The 27,311-nt window shown below is 44.9% G+C and overlaps 2 protein-coding genes across 19 annotated transcripts in view; one reads left to right on the top strand and one right to left on the bottom strand.

Annotated features, from left to right (window-relative positions):
• Positions 1 to 2,366, top strand: part of STK38 (serine/threonine kinase 38) — a 38,478-nt gene extending 36,112 nt beyond the window's left edge. For all 16 annotated transcript variants that reach the window (XM_007483789.3, XM_056818137.1, XM_007483794.3 and 13 more), the window contains one exon: positions 243 to 2,366. In XM_007483789.3, the coding sequence (XP_007483851.1) occupies positions 243 to 373 (131 nt within the window). In that variant the 3' untranslated portion in view covers positions 374 to 2,366. The remainder of the gene's footprint in view (positions 1 to 242) is intronic.
• A 7,074-nt stretch (positions 2,367 to 9,440) lies between these two features.
• The window catches only part of KCTD20 (potassium channel tetramerization domain containing 20), a 67,816-nt gene continuing 49,945 nt past the window's right edge, over positions 9,441 to 27,311 (bottom strand). The window contains exons 4-9 of one of the 3 annotated variants that reach the window (XR_462458.3): positions 23,866 to 23,968; positions 23,258 to 23,378; positions 19,795 to 19,992; positions 17,570 to 17,680; positions 14,281 to 14,632; positions 9,441 to 13,972 (exon numbers count right to left, since the gene is read on the bottom strand). Coding sequence is in view for 2 of the 3 variants with exons in the window: in XM_007483796.3 (XP_007483858.1) it covers positions 14,340 to 14,632; positions 17,570 to 17,680; positions 19,795 to 19,992; positions 23,258 to 23,378; positions 23,866 to 23,968 (826 nt within the window). In the remaining variant the exon portion in view is untranslated. Of the gene's footprint in view, positions 14,633 to 17,569; positions 17,681 to 19,794; positions 19,993 to 23,257; positions 23,379 to 23,865; positions 23,969 to 26,654; positions 26,810 to 27,311 lie in introns of those variants that run through there. The other 2 variants (XM_007483799.3, XM_007483796.3) reach the window with 2 other exon arrangements.

The following is a 27,311-nucleotide window of genomic DNA, read 5'->3' as shown; positions in this document are numbered from 1 at the left end:
TTGTAATGCCAGAAACTAAAAGCAAAATCTGCTGACTTTTATCATCCTTTGGACCATTTTTAGGAGAATATTCATTCTTACTAAGAATTTAAGTGAGGGCCAAATTTGATAGTATCTTTAGGGGCAATGAGAGAAGCTTTCCCTGTAAGAAACTGAAGTAAATTCTTGAGGACTCAACATTGCACATTGTGTAGAGTATCCAGGCAGGGACCGAGTCAACCCCAGTGTCTCTTTTGTTCCAGTGGCTACAAGTAACCACCCAGAGACGGACTACAAGAACAAAGATTGGGTCTTCATCAACTATACTTACAAACGCTTTGAGGGCCTGACGGCACGAGGAGCAATACCTTCCTATATGAAAACAGGAAAATAGCCAGCAGTGCAGTGGGGTCGTTTGGGAGAACATGGTTCTGTGTACAGCCCTGGAGTCTTCTTTTCTCAGACTCCTGTAAGGGCTGTGAGCTTCTGAGAGTTTTTACAGAACCTGCTCTGTCCTGGTGAACACTGAACCTTCTGAAATGTGATAGGTGGGTTTTCTTCTTTTGTGGCATCTGAAGACCCCAACCAAACATTTCGATCGCATCAGCCGTAGACAACTGTCCTGCTTCTGCAGAAGCAGGATGGGCCAGTTTCACACGTACTCAAAAGTTCTTTAGAATGAAGAAAATGCTGTCAGCCAATATGACTGAGCCTGTAGTTCATTCTTGTCCAATCCCAGCCAAGTCCTGTGTTCTTGTGATGTATCTTTGCCAGCCTTCCCGGTCATCCTTCCATCATGGCTAAATAGCCCTACATTTCCCAGGAAATCAAGCAATAACGGAAGTCTTCTTGGGGTGGCCGCCTTCCAAGTGGAGGATGTGGGTCTGGCTTCTCTGTCGTGTGGAGTGATGGTAATATTTTTCCAGGCCTCCTTAGCTGTCCCTCCCCAATTGCCACCTTTGATACTTTCTTCTCAGTTCTCTTCATGGCCTCCATTTGTAATGATGCACTTTACTTATGGTACTAGGAGAAAGACACACTTGGGCCTTGATGATTTACTCTACCACCTGGCCCCCGAACTAAACTATTCATATTCCATTTATGAGTCATCGATAAGGGGGTCCTAGCTGGGTCCATCAGGTGACCTGTAAAGCCATTATGCATTGCCAAGGAGTCCTAGATCATGTGAGGGAAAAAAAGCTCCAAGTTTCTCTTCACTGTTATGTGTGAAAACCCTCAGGCAGGTAGGCGGGCAGGCTACTGGCTCATTTGCCATGCTGCCACTAGGAACCCACTTTCCCTGCCCAGCTGCAAAACTTTGGATTTGCAAGAGCCAAACTGGGACTCAATAAAGGGATACAGTATTGGCCACTGCCCTCTCTCAGCTGCCCTGCTTGTGCTGACTCCCTTAGGCCTTCTGGAAATTCGTTAAGGAAGCAGCCTTTTGGAATGGTGCAGAGATAACGTTGTCCTTGTTTGTAGCTGTTTCCTCCTTCCTTCCTCTGTCTCTCTCCTTTATCAACTTTAGGTAGTCTTTTCACTTTGGTACCATGATTGAAAATTATTTTTCTTTTCAGATGCCTTTCTAGGAGACCCTTCCTCCCTCAAAAAGGGTCTCACATGGATTGGATGGAATGTGTCTAGGATGCTGGGTAATGTCTAGAAGCACATTCATCCATGTCTGCTATGGGGTACTCTCCAGGAGAGACCCTGAAATCAGCACAAAGTGCCTTCTCTTTTACAGCTGCCACCTCTAGAGGAATCTTACTTGGTCAGAAAAATGTGGAGGCTCCATATTAATACATTATTTTTTTTAAACTTTTGATAATTCTTAAAGCATTATTTTGCACCTGTTTGGTAAATTTGCCTGTGCAAGAGGGTCATGGCTGAGCTACAGCTGGGAGGCTCATTTCTGTCAATCTTCAAGCTGTTTAGATCAATTTTAAAAGGAAAGTGTGTCAATATAGCCATTCTACAAAAGGAATACCTCTGCTCTGTTTTGGGAGCAGGATATAATAATGATAGCATATGAAACTGCTCCAGGTTTAAAAGGAAAAAATAAATTTTTAGGAAAGACTCAACTCCAGATGGAGAAAACATGTTTGGCACTAGGCTTCTTAGTTGCTCAGTAATAGCTTGTTTAGCAGAAAGGGATTCAAAGGGATTTTAACATGTAAATTTGTAGTCCTTTGTATTATAAAGTAGTCACTGTCATGTCTTGGATCCATCTTGTTTTGCGGAGTGTTAAATGAAGAGAGAAACACAGGGTGTGCATCCTGTGTGCTGAACAGTAGTGGGTGGGGGAGTCGTGATTTGTTTAGGGAGAAGACATTCACATTTTAACCATTCAAAACTTCTGAATAAACTGTGTGGTAATTATAGTGTGACTCTGTGATGTGTTTGGGTTTTTTTTTTAAACTCTTAATTTCCATTGTAGAGTCAATACTAGGCAATGGTTTCAAGGCAGAAGATTGGTAAGTCCTTCAATATGGCGGTTAAGTGACTTGCTCAGGCGTCCCACAGGCAGGAAGTATCTGATGTCATATTTGAACCCAGGACTTGCCTCCAGACCTGGTTCTCTATCCACTGAGCCACCTACCTATCCCCATTGATGTGTTTTTTAAGCAGATTTGGACTACTAGCCAAGGAAGCTATGGGACCTTGATGCTTTCTTTAATGTCTTGCCCCCATGTCATCATGGTCTCAGCAGCCATTCATTCCCACTCACTCAAGAAACAATTTTTTGTGCCTCTCCTAAGAGCTTTAAGAGGTGGGCTTGTCCCCCTGAAGACCAACATGCCACTTACTAGTCTGTGCATTCTCTCAGTGGCCACAGTAGGCCCAGAGTGAGGACTGCAGTCAGCCACTGCCCCCTCCCCATTCTCATTTTTTTTTCTCATATATTTACCATATAGCCACACTTTTCTAGCTTTGAGATCTGCCTGGTTGAAGTAGTTTACACAAGAGAATTCTCTGGGCTGCTAGAGAAATGCATGTGTCAGTTTTCATAACTGATATCTGACCCATGACGCTTGTCTAGCTCCCATCGAGAACAGGAGAGTGCGAAGGAAAGAAGAAAGAACAATGAGGAAAATCACTCTTGCCTCCTGAACCAAGGGGTCTATCTGAAATCTACAGACCCCTTCTCAGAAGAATGTTTTGCTACCGACAAACTGAAGGAAATGCTAAATTTCAGTGAAAATAGATATGTAATTTATTTCCCATCCAAATTCACAGACCTCCTACCCCCCACATTTGTCCTTGGGCCTTTTGGGAAAGAGTCTGTAGACCCCAAGTTTAAGAATCCATACTCTTTTTTTTTTCTTTTTTTTTAAGCCTATACCTTCCATCTTAGAATCAATACTGTGTCTTGGTTCCAAGGCAGAAGAGCAGTAAGGGCTAAGCAAATGGGAGTTAAGTGACTTGCCCAGGGTCACATAGCTAGGAAGTGTCTCAGTCCAGATTTGAACCCAGAACCTCCTATTTCTAGGCCTGACTCAATCCACTGAGCCACCCAGCTGCCCCCTAAGAATCCATACTCTTGACTTTTTTTTACCCCCTTTTAACCTTTACTTTCTTCGAAACAATTCTTAAGACAGAAGGACAAGGGCTAGGCAAATGGGGTTGTGACTTCCCCAGGGACACATAGCTAGGAAGGATCTGAGCTCAAATTTGAACTCGTGTCCTCTCAACTAGGCCACATAACTGCCCTGCTCTTGATAAAACCTTTTTATGATATTTTATTTGGGGGGGTTGTTTTTATATGAGTATTCTCTTAAAACAATGACCACTGTGGAAATAAGTTTTGCATGCTAATACTTGTGTAACCCAGATCAAATGTTTATCAGTTCTGAGGAGGGGAAAGAGGAAGGGAGACAACTTGTGTCTTATAATATTAGAAAATATATGTTGAAAATTGTGTATAATTGGGAAAATAAAATATATATTAATTTTCCCCCTGAATTACATGAAAAGAACAATTTTTTTCAACCTTCTCTTTTTTGAACAAATTTAATTTGAACCAAATTCTCCCCCTCCCTGAGATAGCAAGCAATCTGATCGATTTTACATGTGTAATCATGTAAAACATCTTGATAAACTTTCAAGGTCTGTTAAAAAGTCTGGTTTGTCAAAACTTACTAGAAACACACTGGATTATAAATGAATGGATCCCAATGCTAGTAAATAGTCACCCAGCATGATCGGTAAATAAAATTCATCTAAATCCAACAAATACCGTAAGTACCTACCATGTTCTGTGGTGCCAAAGAAGATCGATGAGGAATGGTGCGTTCTTATAGAATGGGCTCCTTGCTGGGGCCTCCCTGCCCAGGACTCCCCTTTTGGGAAGAACTTTGGTCATGCTTCACCTTTTTGTGTCATTCAACATTTGTTTAGCTCCGATGTGCCAGGCATTGTGCCAAGTACTGGGAATACAAAGTGGGCAAAAGACAGTTCCAGCTCTCGAGGAACTCCCAGTCTAATGAGACAACATGCAACCACCATGTATAAACAAGATACCGACAGGATAAGTTTCTTCAGCAGGGGAAAAGCCCCAGCGTTGGGAGGGTGGAAGGTGGGTTCTTTGTGTGCCAGCCCCTGTGTGGGTGACGTCGTTCCTGTTCCTGTTCCCCAGTTGCCAGCAAGCATCTTTCAACTTCTTCCTCTGTTAGGATATCACTTCTTGAAGGCAAGGACTTTTTTTTTTTAAACCTTTAAGATGGAAGTCTTAGAATCAATAGTGTGTATTGGTTCCAAGGCAAAAGAGCTGCAGGGGCTGGACAATAGGAGTTAAGGTAAGTGACTTGCCCAGGGTCATATAGCTAGGAAGTATCTGAGGTCAAATTTGAACCCAGGATCTCCAGGCCTGGCTTTATACACTGAGCCACCCCACTGCCCCTACTGCCTTCTTATATTTGTATCCCCAGTGCTTAACACAATCCCTGGCACCCAGCAAATGCTTTATTTGTTTAATAGGGATGTATGAATAAACAGTACAAAAAAAAGTTTATAGTGAGTATACCAGAGGGCTGCCAAAGAAGCCTCAGCTCTCAACTGAGAACATTACTTGGTATTTTACTGAAAAAATTGAGGCCATTTGCTAAGAACTCTTCTCCCCTCATTGCCTATAACATTTTATTTTTTCCTAAATGAAAAAAGGGGGCAGTTGGTTAACTCAGTGGATTGAGAGCCAGGCCTAGAGATGGGAAGTTCTGGGTTCAAATCTGGCCTCAGACACTCCCTAGCTGTGTGACCCTGGACAAGTCCCTTAACTCCCATTTGCTTAGCCCTTACTGCATTTCTGCCTTAGAACCAACATTGATTCTAAGATGGAAGGTAAGGGGTTAAAATTTTTTTAATTACATAAAAAAAGCAGTTCTCAATCTTCTGGGGTTTTTTTAAGTTTGTGCCAAATTCTTTCCTCTCCCCCAAACAGCAAGTAATCTGATACAGATTCTCCCTGTGCAGTAATGTAAAATATTTTTCCATATTAGACATTCTGTGGAAGAGAACCTGACCAAAAAAAGAAAGCATAATATAGTATGTCTCAGTGTGCATTCAGGCTCCATCAGCTCCTTTTCTGGAGGTAGATGGTTTTATCCTCACTCATTTATCTTCCTATTTCATATCAATCTCTTCCTATTTACTGGCTATTTCCCTTCTGCCCACAAACAAGCCCATGTCTCCTCATCCTCAAAAAGCCTTCATTTGATCTATCCATTCCTTTTGCTATCATCCCATAGCCTGTCTTTTCTGCATAAACTTTTTTTTTTTAATCCTTCCATCTTAGAATCAATACTGTGCACTGATTCCAAGGCAGAAAAGCAGGAAAGGCTAGGTAGTTGGGGTTAAGTGACTTATACAGGGTCACACAGCTAGGAAGTATCTGAGGTCACATTTGAACCCAAGACCTCCTGTCTCTGGGCCTGACTCTCAAGCCACTGAACCACTTAATCGACCCCCTTGTGGTTAAACTTATTGACAAAACTATTCTCCACTTTCCATCTTCTTGCTTTCTTTTGAACTCCCTATTGTCTGACTTCCCATCTTATCCAACCAAAATTTCTGTCTTTGAAGTTTTTCATGATTTCCAAATCCAAAGGCCTTTTCTCAGCTCTCATCTCTCTTCAACCTTTGATACTGTTGATCACTTCTTATTAGTCCCTTCTCTCTAGGGCAGTGACGGAGAACCAATGGCACAGGTGCATGCAGAGCGCTCTGTGGGCATGTGACTGCCCCCCCTCCCATTTCCTCTCCCCTTATTAGAAAGGCAGAGGGACTTGGGCGGAGCTGCTCCCCTCTCCCTCTGCCCAGCAGCCAATGGGAGTGCACAGGGGCTAAGGTAGGCAGCTCACAGGCAGCAGAGTTGGAGGGGAGCAGAGTGCTCTGGCCACTCCCCTCCCCCTCTACACTCTGAGGACATTCTTCACTTTGACCACCCAGCAGCCCAATAGGAACGCTGGATCCCTCCCCATCGTTGGGTAAGGGGAGGTCAGTGTTTGAGAGCCACTTAATTTCCATTGCCTAGTTTTTGTTGGCAAATCTCCCCCTCCCCCAAGTTTGAGTGCCCAGAGATTCAAGGGGTGGGGCATTCAAAAATTGTCCTTGGGTGCTGGGAAGAGGAGGAATAACAGCTCCCCAAGTGCCGGCTCTGTACACATGTCACTTTTTCACCAGTGCTGGCCTAAGTCTTACCACTCTTCTGCCTTGGAACCAATATACAGTATTGATTCTAGGATGGAAGGTAAGGGTTTAAAATTTTTTTTAAAGGAAGTCACCCTCTTCCCCCCAAAAAACTCCAGTGTCTCCTTGTCACCTCTAGGTTAAAATATACAATCATCTGGCAATCAAAAGCTCTTCATAACCTGCCCTGCTATCAACTTGTCAGTTTTCTTAGACTTCAAACTCTTCCCCATGTGCTCATATCCAGTGGCACTGGCCTCTTGGCTGTTCCCTGAATTAGACACTTCCATCTACTGACTCAGAGCATTTTCTCTGATGGTCTCCCACTCCTGGATTGCCCTCCTCCCTCTCGATCTCCATCTTTTGACTTCTCCACCTTCCTTTAAGTTCCAACAAAAGACTTCTGCAGGCATTCTTTCCTGATCCCTCTTAATTCTAGTGCCTTCCCTCTATTGATTATTTCAAATGTACCCTTCCTATAATTTGTTTGCATTAGACTGGAAGCTCCTTGAGAGCAGGCACTGGCTTTTACCTTTGTAACTCTACAGTGACTGGCACCTAGTAGGTGCTTCATAAGTATTGCCTGAAGGAATCAAGGAAAGCTTCTGGGAAGTGGCATTTGAGTCGGATTTTATTGTTATTTTTTTAAACCCTTACCTTCCATCTTGGAGTCAATACTATGTATTGGCTCCATGGCAGAAGAGTGTTAAAGGCTAGGCAATGGGGGTCAAGTGACTTGCCCAGGGTCACACAGCTGGGAAGTGTCTGAGACCATCTCCAGGCCTGACTCTAAATCCAATGAACCACCCAACTGCTCCCTTAAACTGGATTTTAAAGGATGAATAGAGAGAGTCAGAGAGGGAGAGAGGGGTAGCTCCCATGCATAGAGATGAGGGAGAAACATCAGAACTTAGATAATGAAGATGAAGACTAGCACCATGGAGAAAACAGAGCAAGCCCAGGTGGCAAGAGCATTGCCTCCGTGGACCATAATAGTAAGATGCTACGAAGAAGCTGAGAGGGGCCTTGAATTTCAGAGAACATCATTTGGGCACTCAGTAATTAAGTAAAAAACCATTGAAGGAGTGGTGATAGTACCAGATTTATGCACAGAAGAAGATAACTGAATATTTTGGAAGTGGGAGAATGAATAACTGGGGAGAGGAGCAATTAGCATTTTTAAAGCACCTACTACGTTCCAGACATTGTGCTAAGCACCTTACAACTGTTATCTCATTGATCTTTTAACTCTTACCTTCTGTCTTAGAATCAGTACTAAGTATCAGCTCCAACTAAGAGTGTTAAGGGCTAGGCAGCTGGGGCTTAGTGACTTGCCCTGGGTCTAAGATTAGATTTGAACCCAGGACTTCTCATCTTTAGCTCTAGCTCTCTATCCAATGAACCACCTACCTGCCTCTCTCATTTGATCTTCACAACCTTTAGAAGGTACATGCTATCATTATATCTATTTTACAGTTTAGGAAATTCAAGCAAGCAAAGGCTGAGCCACTTGCCCAGCATCAAATGACTAGGAAGTGTCTGAGGTCATATTTGAACCCAGGACCTCCTGTCTCTAGGTCTGGCTTTCTCTTTTCACCCAGCTGCCCCTTGTTTTCCTAATATTGAACCATTCCTACATTCTTGGTATAAAACCCACCTGGTCAGAGTGTATTATCCTTGTGATATATTGCTGTTATCTTGCTAAATTTTAAGATTTTTGCATCAATATTCATGGGGGGAGGGCAGCTAGGTACCTCAGAAAACAGAGAGCCAGGCCTAGAGATGGGAGGTCCTGGGTTCAAACTTGTCATCAGACACTTTCTAGCTGTCTGACCCTGGGCAAGTCATTTAACCCCCATTGTCTAGCCTTTCTCACTTGGGTGGGAAGTATTGATTTAAGACCAAAGATAAGGTTTTAAAACAGTGGTGGGCACTGCCCTCACTCCACCCTCCACACTGAGTGCTGTGCCCCTCCCCAGAGACCAGGTGTCCACCATCCCTTACCCCAAACAGAAGGAAGCACTCCCATTGAGCTACTGGGTGAAGTGAGGAATGTCCTCAGCCAGTGTAGAGAGGGCGAGGGGAGTGACCCAAGCACTCTGTTCTGCTCCAGCTCTGCCTCCTGTGAGCCATCCACCTTACCCACTGTGAGTTCTTATTGGGCTGCTGGGCAGAGGGGCAAGGGATGTGAAAAATGTCATCAGGCATGGTGGAGAGGGGGAGGGGAGCTCTGCCTAAGCCCCTCTGCCTTTCTAGTAACAAACTGGGTGGGGGAGATCCGCATGCCCATAGAGTGCTCTATGTGCCATCTTTGGCACCTGTGCCATAGGTTCACCATCACTGGTCTGTAGTTTTCTTTCTCTGTTTTGGCTCTTCCTGGTTTCACTATCAGTTCCATATTTGTATTATAAAAGAAATTTCAAAGAATTCCTTCTATTTCTTCAAATAGTTTATGTAGTAGTGGAGTTCACTGTTCTTTGAATGTTTGGTCAAATTTCACTTGAGAATCCATCTGACTCTAGGGCTTTTTTTTTTAGGGAATTCATTGGTGGCATTTTCAATTTCTTTTTCTGAGATAGGATTGTTTAAGTATTCTATTTCCTCTTCTCTTTGCCCATATATATTCCAATAAATCTGATCATCTAAGTAAAATGAGTATTTAGCAAAATGTAACTTAACCAGGGACATGATATGGAGTTAGAGATTCCAAAGTGGACCAAATAAATGACCATTAGGTGCTCAGTTGCCCTTTCTGCTTAAAAGAAACAACACTTAGGCACACAGAAATAACTTTATTATAGAAAAAAAAAAGCATCCTGATTATAGGATCTCATAAACACTGTAGTAGGTGAACAAGTGCAAGTTTAAAACTAAATACAAAATAAAACAGGGGAAACCAAACCAACATTCCACCATAGAAGGTAGCACTTAAAAGAAACACTATTTTGGGGCCCATCCTAATCAGGACATCTTTATTAGCAAAGTTAAATCATTCATTTTTATTTCTTAACACATGATAAAGAGGTTGGCCCTTGATGCCAGGGAAGCTCTGGCATATTTCTACCAATCCCTTTTTGGACCTTCCTAGAGCTGTGGCCTGCTCCATTTCTGACATGGGACAATTTGCCCCTCCTTAGGCATTCTGAACCCCACCCCATCCCCAATTCTTGTCACCACAGTGATACCTGACAATGCACAGACCTGATGGGCTGAGGCCATTATAGCTCAGAACTCTTGAGCTCAAATGATCCACTCATTCCAGCCTTCCTCAGTAGATGGGACTATAGGCATGTGCCACTATTACTACCTGCCCTGTAACTATTCTTAAATTTATGTAACTTTTTAAAAATACAGCTCCATATCATCCTTTTGCCATTGGATTTAAGGCCTAAACTTCAATTCAGATTTGTTTGCTTATTCCTCCTCCTATCCCCCAATTATTTAACTTTCCATCTTAGAATCAATACTGTGTATATTTGTTCCAAGGCAGAAGAGTGGTAAGGGCTAGGTAATAGGAGTTAAGTGACTTGCCCAAGGTCACACAGCTAGGAGGTATCTGAGGCCAGATTTATACCAGGCCTTGCTATCACTGAGCCACCTAGCTGCCCCATTTGCTTATTCTTAATGACCATAGACCAATATTCTGGAAACCCTATTTGTAAACTATGCCCATTCATTTAGATCTTGTTCCATAGTGATTTGTATATACCCTCATCAGTTCACATTTTTCTCTTGGGTAAGGCTTAAAATAATTCTTGTCTCTGCATATTAAAGTGTGGACTTTGTTATTCCCAACTTCATTATTCCCTGTAGAAGGGTTTCCCCGTTCCCTCATTTCCCCCCTTGATGTCATTTTCTTTCTCCCCATCTCTCTTTCCTTCCTCTACAGAAAACAGCATTCTATCACACATTAGGAAACTACCCGCATCCCTTCTTCCTGCCCAAACACGCCCTGGCAGGATGGGTACTTTCCAAGCATTCTAGCACACTAGCATGAGCCTGAATCAAAGGCCTCTGAGGTGCCTTCCGGTCCTGCATCCTATGATGAATTGAGAACAGAAGCGTTCCCCAATCTTACTGAATGTCTCCCTATCCGTTCTTGTTTACTCTTGCCCCATTCCTATACTGAAAACATGGCCAAGCCTGGCAATGCAGTAACCAACACAGAAGAGAGCCATCATTTTTCTTTACAAACTCTCACCTTGGCCACCAAGGAAGAAAGATTGTGAGTGCAAATAAAACATCTTCTTTGGAAACAATCTGTCTTCAGGGAGACTATAAGCTGACGGACTTATTTAGGCACTTGGTAAAGAAATGGAATCTGGTGTTTAGAGAAGTAAATAAAAGATATTCACTCCCATCCCAGAGTTCTGCCGATACTGGGGCTTAGGGATGACCGGGGACCAGCCCCTACCCAGCTGCCACCTCTGCCATGTCTTTATAATATGGCTTGGAAAGGTGTAAAGAGAAATGGCTCCTCCCTGCCCGCCCAAGGAATGTGATTAACTTGGTGAGCCAGGGATTGTCAGGTGCCGAGTCGTCATACAGACAGCCATTAGCATTCATGCTAGTGGCAAAAGGACACTTCCTTGACTCAAATTCCAGAATATCTCTATGGGCCCTCTCCCACAGGGGTGACAAGAACAACAAGAAACCACTAGCTCTAGGAAGAGACTCCATTGCAATACCAGTTTTCCCTCATCAGTTCTGCTTCCTTGCTCTAGTTCGTGACTTGCAGGTAGTCTAATATTCTCTATGGGCTGGCAAGTTGGGCACACTAATACCTGCTGGGAAAATGATGATGGCCCAAGAAAGCTATCCTTCAAATTGTATTGACATCTTCTAATAGATACAATACACTTGGAAGTACCATTAAAAAAAAACACCAAAGTAGCAGTTCCTTTTTGGAGTGTTGCATTTAATATATAAAAAAAAAATAACCCTTACCTTCCATCTTAGAATCAATTCTGTGTATTGGCTCTGAGGCAGAAAAGTGGTAAGGGCTAGGCAATGGGGGTTAAGTGACTTGCCCAAGGTCACACAGCTAGGATGTGATTTGAAATCAGGACCTCCTGTCTCTAAGTCTCAATTCACTGAGCCACCTAGTCTCCCACTCTGTTATAGTTAATATTAAGTAATCACATAAACTGAATACTGAAAGGGGGGAATAAACATGTACTTCAACAAGAAAATAAATCTTAATGCCTTAAAATATACAAATAGAGGTTCTAGAATCTGAATGGTCCTTGCAATGATGGGTTTACCAATTCAGAAACACAAAGGAAGCACCATTTTAGAGGGCAGATCTTGATGTGAATTTAATGCTAATGAGGTCAAAGTTGTAGATTTACTTCTAAGATGTGTCAATTAGTTTCATACAGAGGAAACATGGTTCCTCTCACAGGCTGTACCCCTAATGATGGCCAGCTGACTCACAAATACATGCCATTTGTTTAAAAAAAAAAACACAGACGGCTCAGAATCAGTCACCCCCAATGGAGAAGCAATTCAGTGTATATCATTCCAAAGGTGGGTCAATAATATTATTTTAACTCTTGAGAAGATGCGATATTATGCATTTAGGATTTTGACACCCCCAACAATGGGTCACACAAAGTAATAAGCAGATTTCTTAATTCACTGGGTCCAGAAAAGTTATTCTTTCTCTGAGACAACAGCTGCTACAAAGTGTGTCTTCTCCCATTTTCTTAGCTTGGATTACAAAGTAATTGAGTCACCATGGCAAATTAGAGTGCAAGTTAGAGCAGAGGACGTCACCCCGCAGTGTCTTAAAGGAGTGTGTTGGGTATAAGAATGTCAAAGTAACGTGATTTAGAAAAAGCCTGAGGAGGGCTGAAACCAGTCAGTTTGTGACTACATTACATCAATGGGATTGAGGCAATAAGACACCAGAAAAGTGGGACAGATGACACACGGCAGGAGAGAATCCCCATTTACCCATTTACAGCTAGCTCCGGAATTCCCTCGGGCTCCTGGGAGCCCCGTGTTGCTAGGCTTTGATCAAAGTGAATAAGGAATCCCCTGGAATGGCCACACCTCTTCAATTTCACACTATCATTATTGGAAATACGCAGCGTGAATTTTAAGGATGTGATCACTTCAGGAGATTCATTATTTGCATGAGTCTGGACCCAGTTCTGCTCCCAGCCTTGGGTCCTACTCTGACTACCTCCGCGATCACAGCCACAGTCCAAAACCCATAGTCCGAGTGGCACATCAGAGGACTTTGATCCCGAAGCGTGGTACTGAGGGGAACAATGTAGGATCTGGGTTAACATGAGGTTAATACAGTTGACATACAAAAAAAAATCAGCCTAATGTTCTCCATTCAAGACACTGAAGGTAACACTTGAATGGAAAAAACCAACACAACAGACATTAATACTTTCTTCTCACCTGGCATCATCTAGTACCCTGAGTGAACAGGTGAGAGGCTATTCCAAGACTGAATGTGCTATTCTTCCCCACCCACCAACCCACGCCAAGTTTCATGGGACAGAAAGTGGATAAAAGGCCCATTTCAGGTCCATCTCTACGGACGGAGTACTGGAGTGGACCACGGATGGCTTGGGAGCGAGAACCATCTGAAACTCTGGAAGGGGGTTGCTGAAGAGAGCCACGATTCAAGCCAGAGTCTTGTTTTCCCTTTCCTAGCACCAGTACAGGGTTATAGCTACTGATTCCTGAGATCCTGGCATTCTCAATCCCTGGTACTAAACTTCAAAGGCATCTTAAAACTCTTCCATTTGAATAACTGAGGCCTCAGAAGAAATTCCCGCCCATGTTTTGAAAGGCTCTAGCCAAGACCCTATTCATTCCAGCCACATCTACAGCATAGCCCTGAATTGGAGGGCAAAGACCATGGCTTTACTCAGGATTCCTGAATTTCTAGCCTGGCTGAGGAAGGAGTGGACCGTCAGTAGGGTTTCATTGGCCTTGACTTTCATTCCACAATGCACAATCAATTCAGGCGCTGCCCCCTCCCCCATATTTCATAGTTAAGAGCATAAATCCTATTATGTCATTTACCCTCTCCACCAAAAGATAAATGAGTGCTGTCTGTTGTTTGTTTAATTAAGAAAAATTCAATTTAAGCTCTTGAAGGATTCTCTTCTGAAAAGCTCGACTCTTGTAAACAAGGCCTCATTCCTCCTAGAGGAGCTGAATTCTGGGAGCATTCTTTAGCTGTCTTCTAATAGTCTTCCATGGATACCTATGTAGCAGAATGGGATGGTGGTCTGGTCCCCTTGCAACTGAGGAAGCTGCCAAAAAACAGCAGGATGTATACCTGGCAACGAAAAGGGGGTAGAAAGAATGGGAAGAAGGGCAGGAAGTGTTTTGCTATAGGAGGTGATGGGATTTTTTTTACTTCCCTTTCAGCTTTCTCAAGTTATTCCAGGACAGCACCAATCCTGAGGAGCTTCCCATATGCCCAGGGTCATGACAGAATGTCTGTCTGGTGATTTAATGGCCAGTACTCATTATTCACTTCCTCTGAGGGGCATCAGCTTGCTTCAAAGAATACACCTTAATATTATGGGTGATGTGGGGAAGGGTTAGGGAGAAAGTATGTCTCATGTTCAGGGTGAGACAGACCTTGAGTGCATCCCGAGAAGAGAAGGACCTTAGAGATGGGGTTGGTTGAATGGTTGACCCTAATCTGGGAAGTCATTAGGGGCCATCTGGGAGAGTGGAGCATTTAGCCGATCAAGTTCATCCACTTGTGGAGGGTGGTGCATCAGGTTCTCCTGGTCTTCGGACACATCTTCCTCAGCTGTCACCAGGTTCGTGAGGGATTTGCTTCGGACACACTGAAAATCAACATGGCGGCTCTTTCCCTCTTCCTTTTCCCAAGACATTTGGATAAATGGGCGTTGTACATAGTTGTATATGACTTCTGACCGACCGCCTGGTCTCCTCTTAATTTTTTCCTTACAAGTGGGATAGCCTGAAAGAGAGAGGGAGGATTTCTCGTGGGCTTGGTCACTGCTCCGCCAGCATCTCTACTATCTCCTCCCATTCTACCTGAGACTTCCTGGTGCCTGCTCTAACACAAAAAGGGAAGTATGTTTCATGGACTGGCTGTGCTATGAACCACACTCTTAGTCCTTCCTTTCCCACCTGCACACTTTCCCCCACCCTTCCTGAGTCATTCCATTTAAAATGAATGCTTTTTCTACTTGCTCAAATGAATGTTCTAGCAGTGAAAACATCTTGTTCCTGGTTCACATTTTATTTTATTATTATTATTTTTTAAACCCTTACCTTTACCTTCTGTCTTAAAATCAATTTTAAATACATATCAGTCCTAAGACAGAAGAATGGCAAGGGCTAGGCAATGGGTGTTAAATTACTTACCCAGGGTCACACAGGGAGGAAGGTCAGATTTGAACCCAAGATCTCCCATCTCTAGGTCTCCTGATTCACATTTTAAATAGAATGCTTTCAAAATCTACAAGGAATTTTTTTTTTTTTGAGTAGCAGGGCATCATGGTGGAAAGAGTATTGGATTCTAAGTCAAAGGACCTGAGTTTGAATCTTGATTCTGCTACTTACTGACCCTGGTCCATCACTTTGTCTCTTTGGACCTCAGTTTCCTTCTTCATTTGCAAAATGAAGGGGCTGAACTAGACACTGATATATAAGGTCCTTTTCATCTCTGAAGCTCACAAGAACTTTCTGGGGGTAAATAGTACAATTATTATCATACCCAGTTTATAGATAAGGAAACTGAGGCTAAGAAGATTAAGTGCATGGAAGAGCCAGGATGCAAATCCAATTACCCTGACTCCCAAATCCATTGCTTTTTTTCATTACAACCCACTGAGAAGCAGCACAATTCAGGAAAAAACATCCTGTCCCTTCTAGTGAAATTGGAAGAGAATTCTCTCATCAGATGCTTTTTTTTTTTCCCCACCCCTCACCGTCTGTCTTAGAATCAATACTAAGTATTGATTCCAAGGCAAAAGAGCAGAAATGGTCAGGTAATGGGGATTAAAGTGACTCGCCCAGGGTTCCACAGCTAAGAAGTGTCTGAAGCCAGATTTGAACCTCGATCCTCCCATCTCCAGGCCTGGCTCTCTCTCTGGCTACTGAGCTACCTAGCAGACCTTCCCATCAGTTCTAAATGTTTACATCATTAGCAACTCCAGAGTCTGATGTAATGATAATGAATATTAATAATAACCAGTGTTAATAATAGCACTTTAGGGCTTACAAATATCTCAATTGACACAATGTAAAGTATACAAAATAGTACTTTACAAACATTATTTCATTTGATCCTTGTTTAACGACCCTGGGAAGTAGGTATTATTCCTGAGGCAGGCAGAGGTTAAGTCAACACAGCCTGCAGTTGTCAGAATCTGAGCTCAGAGCTTTCCCACTCTAGGTCCAGTGCTCCATCTACTTTACCACTTAATGGCCCTTGAACATCGAATAGATTCAAACTGAACCAAACCCTGAAACAAGAATAAAAAGAAACCCTTCAAAGTAAGGAAGTTCCCCACTTGTCCTGGACTTGCAGCATCCAACAGGGAGTTGGCAAGGCACTCCAAGAGGCAACCACAAGTTTATCTCATCCCCAAGTCACAGCAGACCTAACTCAACCCAGACACAAGCAGTGGGATATGGGGAGGAAGAAGGGAGATGATGTGCACCTCACAATCCTTTGGACGAATGCAGTGAAGATGCACGCATCACCTTCCTGCCCAGATGGAAGAATTTCACTTGTGTCTTTCTCAAGACAGCATATGTCAGGGATGGCGAACCTTTTAGAGCTGGAGTGCCAGGCCCCTCCCCCACCCCAAACCATGTGCCATGCCCCTTCTTCCCAGAGGAGCTGGGTGTACCATCCCCTTCCCCTAGGGGAGGGAAGACACCTCCAAATGGGCTGCTAAGTAGAGGGGCAGGGGAAGTGAGGAATATCCTCAGGTGCCTGTGGAGAGGGGGAGGGGAGTGCCTTGAGCATTCTGCTACCCTCCAGGTCTGACACCTGTGAGCTGTCCACCTTACCCCCTGTGCACTCCCATTGGCTGTTGGGCAGAGGGGTGGGGCATGTGAAAAAAACGTTGTGGGGGAGGGGGTAAAGGGCAACCACATGCCCACAGAGAGCACACTACATGCCATCTTTGATGCCCATGCTATAGTCTCACTATCACTGACATATGTAAAGCTTTTGGTAAACTTTCAGGCACTATATTAATGCTAACTATCAGCTATTATTACTCTAGGAGAGAAGAAAAATGAAGTATTTTCAAAGCTGTTTAAAGCACAAAGTAACTGGGGGAAAAGGAAAATGGAAATTTCGACAAGAGAATGTTAAAATGTTGTTTGTGAAAATGCCTTGGTGGGGCAGCTGGGTGGGTCAGTAGATTGAGAGGCAGGAGGTCCTGGGTTCAAATCTGACCTCAGATACTTCCTAGCTATGTGACCCTGGGCAAGTCACTTAACCCTATTGCCTAGCCCTTACCTCTCTTTTGCCTTAGGAGGAATACTTAGTATGGATTCTAAGACAAAAGATAAAAGAGGGAGGGAGAGAGAAAGGGAGAGAGGGAAAGAGGGACGGAGGAAGGGAGGAAGGGAGGAAGGAAAGGTCTTGGGGCAGTTAGGTAGCATAGTATATATAGAACACCAGGCCTAGAGTCAGGAGGACCTGGGTTCACATTTGATCTTAGACTCTTCCTAGCTATGTGATCCTGGACAAGTCATTTAACCCCAACTGTCTAATCCTTGCCATTCTTTTGTCTTAGAACTGATACTAAGATAAAAGTTAAGTGTTAAAAGAAAAGAAAATGCTTTTCTGTGTCACCTCCTTGAGGTTCATGGTGTTGTTTGTGAAGATGAAGCATGAAGTTGGAACATAAGAGAGCTTTCATTTTCTTACCCTCAATTCCAATTCGGATATTTTTCAGTCCCCGTTCTTTTAATACAGTTTTTGCAACATCTCGATTCTCAATGTATTTGAAGAATCTGTAGAGCTTGGAGCTATAAAGAACTAGAAAGGGAAAAATGGGGGTTAATTGTGGGGAAAGTGAGGCTTGCAGGGTCATCTCTCCTGCCCTGCTCCTGTTAGATGGTTAATCTCCAAAGAACTAACTGGTCAGGTCTCTCTGTGGAGCTTCTGGTTCTCTATTTTATGTGGCCATGAATCATGACACGCCATCTCCCCAAATGAGAGACAGCATGTGCCCCAAAGGTCACTGAAACACTCAGATGGGAGGCACCAGTGGGCTGCGTTATATTACCAGCATGACTTGCACACAATTAGTCAGACATAACTGAACAAATAAACAGCAACAACAGTGATATGCAAGACAAGACAGTCTGGAAAGAGCTTGTTTAGTGAGGGATAACAGACAAACTCAGTGCTTCCCACAGACTCTGATTTATTTTTTTTGAAAATATATTCTCCCAGTACCCTTCCCCCTTCCCAGAGAGGCATCTTACTTAACGACTTTTATATTTATTTATAAAGATAAATTTAAATATATAATATATTATACAAATATATCATATAATGTATATAAAGTATATAAAATACAATATTATATCAATATAAAAAATATATATTAAAACCCTTACCTTCTACCTAGGAATCAATATTGTATATTGGCTCCAAGGCAGAAGAGTGGTAAGGGTGAGGCAATGGGGGTTAAGTGACTTGCCCAGGGTCACACAGCTAGGAAGTGTATGAGGCGAGATTTGAACCCAGGACCTCCTATCTCTAGGCCTAGCACTCTATCCACTGAACCATTTAGATGCTTCTGCAAAAAATATTTTTTAAAGAAAAAGAAGAGGAAAAAATTCACCAAGACCAATCACTACATTGAAAAAGTCTGAAAGTGATTAAGAATTGGAAAGTGAAGGGAGCCCATCAATTGGGACATGGCTAAACAAACTATGGTGTATGATTGTGATGGAAGCTTATTATGCCATAAGTAATGATAAGCAGGCTAATTTTTTTTTGACCCCTACCTTCCATCTTAGAATCAGTACTGTGTATTGGTTCTAAAGCTGAAGAGCAGTAAGGGCTAGGCAATGGGGGTCAAGTGACTTGTCCAGGGTCACACAGCTAGGAAGTGTCTGAGGCCAGATTTGAACCCAGGATCTCCCATCTCTAGGTCTGGATCTCTATCCACTGAGCCTCCGAGCTGCCCCGGGCTAATTTTCTAAAAACTTGGAAGGAATTACACAGGATAATGAACAATGGAATGAATAGAACGAGTTGAACATTATACATGTTATATGTTATATATAAGTTATAACAGAATGAATACTGGAAGAACAAACTGTCGCTGTAACCTCCAGAGAGGGAACTGATGAGTGAAAACTTGAAAGACTTAATTTACATGAACATGTTGGACTCCTCAATGATACCTTCTGTAATGTGGGGATGGGGAAGAAGGGCTGAGACACTGGTGGATGGGATTTATGTGTAGATATGAAGAAACATTAAGAGATCTTTTATTTCACTTAAGTATAGTCTTTTCTTTTTCTTTGCATATGGAAATGCTTGTTTTATTTAGTTTTGTAAAATGTGGAATAAAAAAAGAAAAACTCTAAAAGTACGACAATGTACCACACCCCTCTGCACGAGGGGGAAGGAGGTCTTGGGCAGATGCTAGGCCTGGAGTGCAGAAGATCCGAGTTCTCATCTGACCTCAGATACTTACTTGACCCTGGAAAAGTCCCTTAACCCTTTTGGCCTTAGTTCCCTCAGCTGTCAAGTGAGCTAGAGAAGGAAATGGCAAACCACGCCGGTGTCTGTGCCAAGAGAACCCCAAGCAGGGTCACGGAGCTGACACAACGGAAAAGGCTGAACGCTAAAATGGCGCCATCACCAACGCTGGCAATACACATGTACCCTGGACTACGGTAGCCTACTTAGAAGTACACTGGGCAGACCTAGCGATCCTCCAGCCGATAAGGCTGGCATAAACTAGGAGGTCATTATAGACTCAACTAGACAAACTGAGCCAACTCCAGAGTTTGTGTCTGATGTTTGGTTCTCCCACTGGTTGGGTTCAGATTTCTGCCATGAGCATTTCTAGCCAAGTGTCCCCTCACCCCCCGCCCCAGGCATTCTTCTAATAGATGCAGAGCTCCTACTTTGAGAGTACTCCTCCCCCATGGGTGGAGGATGGTCCTCGTCCCAGTCTACGGAGTCCTCGTCGGTCAGGACAACGATGTGGCACTCACGTTCCCCTTTCTTGGCACTGCCCACCATGATGGGCAAGATCAGCTCCTCCAGGTAGTGATCGAACTGCTTGTGAGCACCGTCATTGGAGAGCTCATGCAGCAAAGCGCCTGAGGGGAGAGAACAGGGGTTAAAATCTGTTCTTACTGCAACCTGGTCCTAAACGCTTGTTGATTGACTGTCTAGCCACATTTTTTTAAATTAATTAATTAATTTATTTTTAAACCCTTACCTTCCATCTTGGAGTCAATACTGTGTATTGGTTCCAAGGCAGAAGAGTGGTAAGGGCTAGGCAATGGGGGTCAGGTGACTTGCCCAGAGTCACACAGCTGGGAAGTGTCTGAGGCCAGATTTGAACCCTGGACCTCCCATCTCTAGGCCTGGCCCTCAATCCACTGAGCTACCCAGCTGCCCCCTCCTATTCACATTTTTTTGAGGGAAACAGGCCATGGAACAGTTAACCATCTTTATCTTTTTACAGCAATGGTAGCATCTGCCTCACAAACTGAGTTATTAAACTCATAAATGAGATAATTTATGTAGAGGATATATTTTGCAAGACTTTAGTTTGTTAATTAAATTTTTTTTCCTTTCAAAGTTACCTCTCTCTCTCCTCTCCTCCCTCTCTTCTCTCTCTTTCTCCCCCCCCCTCTCCCTTTCTCTCTGTCTCTGTCTCTCTCTCCAGTTCCTCTCCTACCCATTAACAAGGCAAGCAATGGGAATATGAGATTTAGTATCGAGGGGAGATCACTTTGTAAATATTTTAAAAGGGCTACATAAATGCTACGGGGCAGGTAGGTGATGAAGTGGATAGAGGGCTGGGTCTGTAGTCAGGTAGACTCCTCTTCCTGAGTTCAAACCCAGCCTCAGACACTTCCTAACTGGTGACTTTGGGCAAGTTACTTCTCCCAATTGCCTCACTTTCCTCATGTGACAAAGGAGCTAAAGAAGGAAATGGCAAACCATTCCAACATCTTTATCAAGAATGGGGTCTTTGCTAAATGGAATCATGAAGAATCAGACTTGACTGAACAATAACAAAACAAAAACATAAATGATAGCAGTTCACCTCCTTCTTCCATATTGGAAGGGGTTGAGAAGTGAGTGAGAGAAGAAGCAAGGAGTATACATAACATATTTTAGGAGTTTTGCTCTGACGAGGGAGATGGAACATGTTTGTAGGTAGTAGGAAATGTCACCAAATAGGGGAGAGACTAAAGATTAAAGAAAGAAGCAAAGGCGCAGCTTAGTGGCACAGTGGATAGAGCACCAGGCCTAGAGTTGGCAGGACCTGGGTTCAAAAATGAACACAAACTCTTTCTAGCTGTGTGACCTTAAGCAAGTCACTTAAGTCAGTTTGCCTAATCCTTGCCAGTAAGAAAATAAGGGCTTAAAAAGAGAGAGACAGGAGGGAGGGAGGGAGGGAGGGAAGGAAAGAAGGAAGGAATTTGCCCTGGATTGCATGGCTAGTGAGTATCTGAGGCAGGATTTGAACCCAGATCTTCCTGATTCCAGCTTTATTACTCTATCCACTGTGCCACCTAGTTGCCATCCTAGGTGATGGATTCTGTGAGAGACTAGGAGTTGGAACAGTCTGAATAACAGTTACAAAATACAGGGAGCATTTAGATAGCACTTCTGGGTTGATTTCTTTTGATTCCTACAACAACCTTGGGAGACAACCGCTATTATTTTCCCCATTTTATATCTGAGGAAACTGAGGCAGAAAGCAGTTAAATGGTTTGCCCAGGATTCCACAGCTTGGAGGTTTCTGAAGCATGATTGGGACAGAAATCTTCCACATCCCAAATCCAGCAAGCTGTCCACTATGCCACCTCACTGCTAAGGGAGAAAGTGGGGAAGGGGAGGAATGGGGGGTTCCAAGGAGGGAAGATCTAGAATAGCGGTGGGGAGTCAGGCAGAAAGTACTGGGGGAAGAGTCAGAGGGCAGCCTTGCTCCATCCTGGGACCAGCTGGGATGAGCTCACCTATTAAAGTACACCCCACCAAGACGGCTGAAGACTGCCTCCAGCACCTTTCAGCAGGCCCCGAGTATGGCTGGAGGAAGTAGATGGCGGCAGTAATCTATTTTGTCATTATTATGTCATTTCATTCATGGCTGCCTCTTTGTGACCTCATCTGGGGTGTTCTGAGCAAAGACACTAGAAGGTTGGTCATTTCCTTCTCCAGCTTTTATAGATGAAGAAACTGAGGCAAGGTGACTTGACTTGCCCAGGGTCACACAGAGAGTGTCAGAGGCACTATCTGACTCAGGCCTGACCAACTCTAGGGCTCTGTACGTACTCCATCAAAGTGTTCAGTCCTTTCATTTTATCAAGAAGGAAACTGAAGCTCCACAAGTCAGCTAATGAGTATTTATGAAGCGTCTGCTATGTGCAACCACGTGGCGCAATAGAGAAGAGGTGGCCGGCCTGGAGTGAAGAACACTCATCTTTCAGAGTTGAAATCTCAGACACCAGTTGTGTGACCCTGGGCAAGTCACTTCACCCAATTTACCTTAATTTCTTTCTCTGTAAAATGAACTGGAGAAGGAAATGGTGAACCACTCCAGTATCTCTGAGAGGAAAACCCCAAATGGGGTCACAAGAGTCCAACACAATGGAACAGGGCTCCCCAAACTTTTTACACAGGGGGCCAGTTCACTGTCCCTCAGACTGTTGGAGGGCCGGACTATAAAAAACAAAACTATGAACAAATCTGTATACCGCTGTCTGGGATAGCGGAAGCTGCAGCGCTGGCTGTGATGTCACACCTTGCACAGGCCCATCAGTGCCACCACCATACTGGGCAGCAGAGTACACAGTGCGGAATCCCCTCTCCTTGTGCAGCCCCATAATCCTTTGTGTGGTGCCTCGTTCTCCTTCAGTTACTCTCAGAACAAGGCGCCACGCAAAGGATTATGTCACCGGAAGGAGTACTGTACGTGAGCAGCGTGGCGCTTTGCAGTGCCGCCACATGCAGTGCTCCTCCCTCTGACCACCGATGAAAGAGGTGCCCCTTCCGGAAGTGCCGTGGGGGCTGCATAAATGGCCTCAGGGGGCCGCATGTGGCTCTCGGGCCAACTGAACAAGAAGCACAGGCAAAGCACTTAGCCTCGGTCTCCCTCAAGTTTTCCCATCTGCAAAATGGGGATAATAACAGCCCCTCAATTCCTGGGGGGTTGTGAGGATCGAGGGAAACGATGTAGGCAATGTTTTGTGACCCTAAAGCACTCCATAAACAGTCGCTCTGATGAAGAGATTCCTAGGGACGTCGTGATAGGATCCGGGGGCATGACTGAGGTCAATGCTTTGGTAGCTCTGGAAGCTTGGAATGGATCCCAGCTGGCCAGCCATCTCCTTGCTCCGCACTTACTCAGATCTTGACACTTGATGGTGTTGAAGTCAAAGTTAATGCAGAGATAATCGCAGGTGTCTCTAAGGTCAGGGATGGAAATTCCGTCAGGACAGTTAATGATTCCAGTTTTGTAATAATCCTACAAACAGATAGGGAAAAAATGTGGACACAGAAAAGAAGAAATGACCTCTTTCCCAATTCATTCTTGGCTATGTCAAAATGCCATTTGGATTAGGTAATGCCTAAATGGATTAAAAAATAAAAATAAAAAGCTCACCTTCTGTCTTGGAATCAATGCTATGTACTGGTTCGAAGGCAGAAGAGCACTAAGGACTAGGCAATGGGGATTAAGTGACTTGCCCAGGGTCACTCGGCTAGGATGTGTTGGGGTCAGATTTGAACCCAGGACCTCCCTTCTCTCCATCCTCTGAATCCCCCAGCTGTCACCTAGTTGGATTTGTAGGGTGGCCAAATCATGACTGTTCAATCAGGTCCCAGAATCTGAGGCAGACAGACCATGAGGACAACAGTGCCAAAGTGGGTGAATCTTGAATGGAAACCCGAGCGTTACAGAAGATACCACCTGGGCAGCTTCTGCGAGGGGAGCAGCTGCGGAGGCTTCTTACCAGCACTGTTCGAAACACGGTGGCGCTGATCCCTTCAGCAATCTCAAACTCTCCTTTCTCATTGGGCCGGGTAAAGTTATATTCTCTTCCTGGGCCAAACATCCTGAAAGGTAAGAGCATTACCTTCCACAGCGGCCTTCATTTCTCCCTTCTCCCACCCCCTCCTCCCCTGCCGGACATCAGAGGGCCCCAGGCCAGCCTTTCAGAGAACAAGGAAGAAACGAAGGCAGGCAGAGGGTAAGTGACTTGCCCAGGGTCATGTAGCCAGTAAGTGTCTGGGGCAGGAGAGGAAAACTGGGAAGCAAGGTGATGTGACTCATTCATAGGCATAGAGGCAGTAACAAGTACAGCACTACACAATCTGGATCTAAGTCTACTAACTCCCGGACAGCTCGGTGATTCAGTGCCTAGAGCCCCAGGTCTGGATTCAGGGAGACTCCTCTGCCTGGGTTCAAATCTGGCCTCAGACACTTATTAGCTGGGTGGCCCTGGGCAAGTCACTTCACCCTGTTTGCCTCAGTTTCCCCATCAGTAAAATGAGCTGGAGAGGACGTGGCACCCTGCTCCTGTATCTGTTCTAAGAAAATCCCAAATGGGGTCACGTAGAGTCAGACAGAACTGAAATGACTGAACCGCCACCACTCATTCTGAGTCATTTGCTCTTCTCATTATTTTGTTGTTGTGTTAAAGGAAAAGGGCGCTGATCAGCTGGGCGCCTTCTCCCTGCCATGAATGTTCGTGGTGATTTTTTAAAATTTTAAAACACTTAAATACAAAAACACTTTCTGTTCTAGTAACAACTCTAAGAAACAGGGCTGACTGACTTGCCCAGGGCCACCCAGCTAGGTGGTGTCTGAGGCTGGATAAGAACCTTCAAGCTCCTGCCTCCAGGCCTGGCATTCTGTCCATCAGGTCCCCTGGCTGCCCCTCAGCGGCAATCTTCCAGGAAGTCTGCGCCCAGCGAATGACCAACTGGGAGCAATTCAGGTCTGGTGGGCGCAGGGCCCGTGACACCCACTTGGCAGGCAGGCAGGGGCCAAACCCTGCATCCTGGCTCTTGGCGGGTCTCAGAGGCCGGCCTCCTGCCCCCTCCCGTCCCCTCCCAGGGTGCCGCTGGGCAGGCAGGGCAGAAGAAACGTGATCCTGCCTCCCGTGCCCTCACCCACTGCCGTGGTTTCTAAGAACACTGGCCACGCTCTCTGGGAGACTGGACAGGCTCCAGGCTGACACGCTCATTTGTTGTTGTGGTCCTTCAGCCATTTCAGTGGTGTCTCTGACTCTCCCCAACCCCACGTGGGGCTTTCTCGGCGTTTCTTTCTCCAGCTCATTTGACATGAGGAAATGGAGGCAAAGACGGTTAAGGGGCTGACCCAGAGGCCCCCAGGGTTGGAGGCCAGATCTGAACTCAGAAAGAGTTTTCCTGGCTCTAGGTCCGGCCCTCTAGCCACAGTGCCATCCAGCTGCCCTAAAGTCTCTTTATAAGACTTATGTAGATATTGCTCTGCTGCTTAAAAACCTCTGGAGGCTCCGCAGAACTCACCAAGTTCAGAATTCAAGTTCTGCCACAAACTGACCCCTGTTCAGCCTGATTCATGGCTCTTCTCACGCCCTTACACATCCCCCAAGAATGGCAGGTGGGTGCCTGCCTCTATGCCTTAGAAGGCTCCCCTTGGGTCCTGCCCCCCATTCCCAGGAATTCCCAAACCCAAACCCAGCCTTTCGGTTGCCGCTCCCTCAGTGTTCTCTCCCTTTATTAGTTTACAGTGGCTCAGTCACTCAACCACCTTTCCCCATGGAAGTACTACCTTAGTTACCTAAAGTAATGGTGTTAGTCTTGACTGAATCCATCAAGAGCATGAGAGGGCAGCTAGTGGCTTGGTAGAGAGCCAGGTCCAGAGACAGGAGGTCCTGGGTTCAAATCTGGCCTCAGACACTTCCCAGCTATGTTACCCTGGGCAAGTCACTTGCCCCCCATTGCCTAGCCCTTATTGCTCTTCTGTCTTACAACCAATACACAGTATTGATTCTTATGACAGAAGGTAAAGGTTTAAAAACACAATTTAAGTCTGGCTTATTAATGTCCATCAATGGATGAACCATAGATGGCCCACACGGAGCCACAGCAAGGTCCCCTAGATCCTTGCAGAGAGCAGGCAGCCTCCCTCAGGGAAGGAAGGTTAGGAAGAAGAGCTCCACAGCAAACGCCACATTAGAATAGAAGCGCTGGGAGGGCTGGGTCCATCTTAGTTTAGGATTCTGTCCCCCACCCCACTCCAGCACAGAGTAAGCACTTGATATATGCTCTAAATAAATAAATAAAACTCTTCCCTTCTGTCTCAGAATCAACATGACATACTGATTCCAAGGCAGAAGAGTGGTTAGGGCTAGGAAATGGGGGTGAGGTGACTTGCTCAGGGTCACACAGCTGGGAAGTGTCTGAGGCAAGATTTGAACCCAGGACCTCCTGTCTCTAGGTCTGGCTCTTAGTCTACTAAGCCACCCAGATGTCCCTTGATATATGATTTTTCATTAAATCATTCTTGCCTACTGAATTCTTTCCCCCCTTTTGCTTATTTTTAAGCCCTTATTTTCTTTCTCAGTAATAATGTTAAAACAAAAGGGTAGGGGCTAGGGGTTCAGTGATTTTCCCAGGGTCAGATAGCTAGGTCATACAGATACTTGTCTGAGGCCAAATCTGAACCCAGGACCTCCCGACTCCAGGTCTGCTGCCCTATCCATGGGGCCACCTCGCTGCCCCTCCCCACCTTTTAAAGCTCTTCAAATACTACCTCTGCCAACAAAGCTTTTCCCAACAGGCTGGTAAGGCCTTTCTTCCTTAGACTTCTCAAAGCACTGTGTTGGACTCTGCGCTCCCAGAAAACTGTGATGACATCTGATCTAATCATTCTATCGCCCTGAGCACAGCACAGGGTTCTGCACACAGAATGGTTCAGTTATAAATGCCAAGTTCTAGGCAACGAGGGGGGTCGTGGAGGAAGGCCTGGCCTTGGAAGCCGGGGCACAACCAGCCTCGGCTCCTTCCCGGCCCAGTCACTTCACCCTGTCGGCCTCGCCGTCAAGTGAGCCCAAGAAGGCCATGGCCAGCGTCTCCGCCAACAACAGGGAAATGAGTCTCTGGATCTTGTAGGGCGTGAGCTCGGAGGTGCTTTTCTAGTAACAAGGATCTTCAGGAACCCATTCATTCTCTTAAAATCACAGAATTAAAGAATTTTCCCTCTGGAAAGGTTCCCTCACAGACAGGATATCCCTTTTCCCAGGGCCATGCTGCGAGTTAGTGGACAGGAGCAGAATCAGAAACTAGGTTTTCTCCACCCAACTCAGTGTTCTCCCCGCTAGGTAATGCTACCTAGGCCTTTTCCCACAAACTGGCACAGATGGCTAAGTTAGTTGGCTAGAGTGATGGTAAACTAACTGGGCCACAGAAG

The sequence above is a fragment of the Monodelphis domestica genome, chromosome 2, assembly GCF_027887165.1.
Source record: "Monodelphis domestica isolate mMonDom1 chromosome 2, mMonDom1.pri, whole genome shotgun sequence".
Taxonomy (NCBI): Eukaryota; Metazoa; Chordata; class Mammalia; order Didelphimorphia; family Didelphidae; genus Monodelphis; species Monodelphis domestica.
The sequence above is the reverse complement of the archived record's forward strand: the minus strand, read 5'-3'. Positions and strand labels throughout refer to the sequence as shown.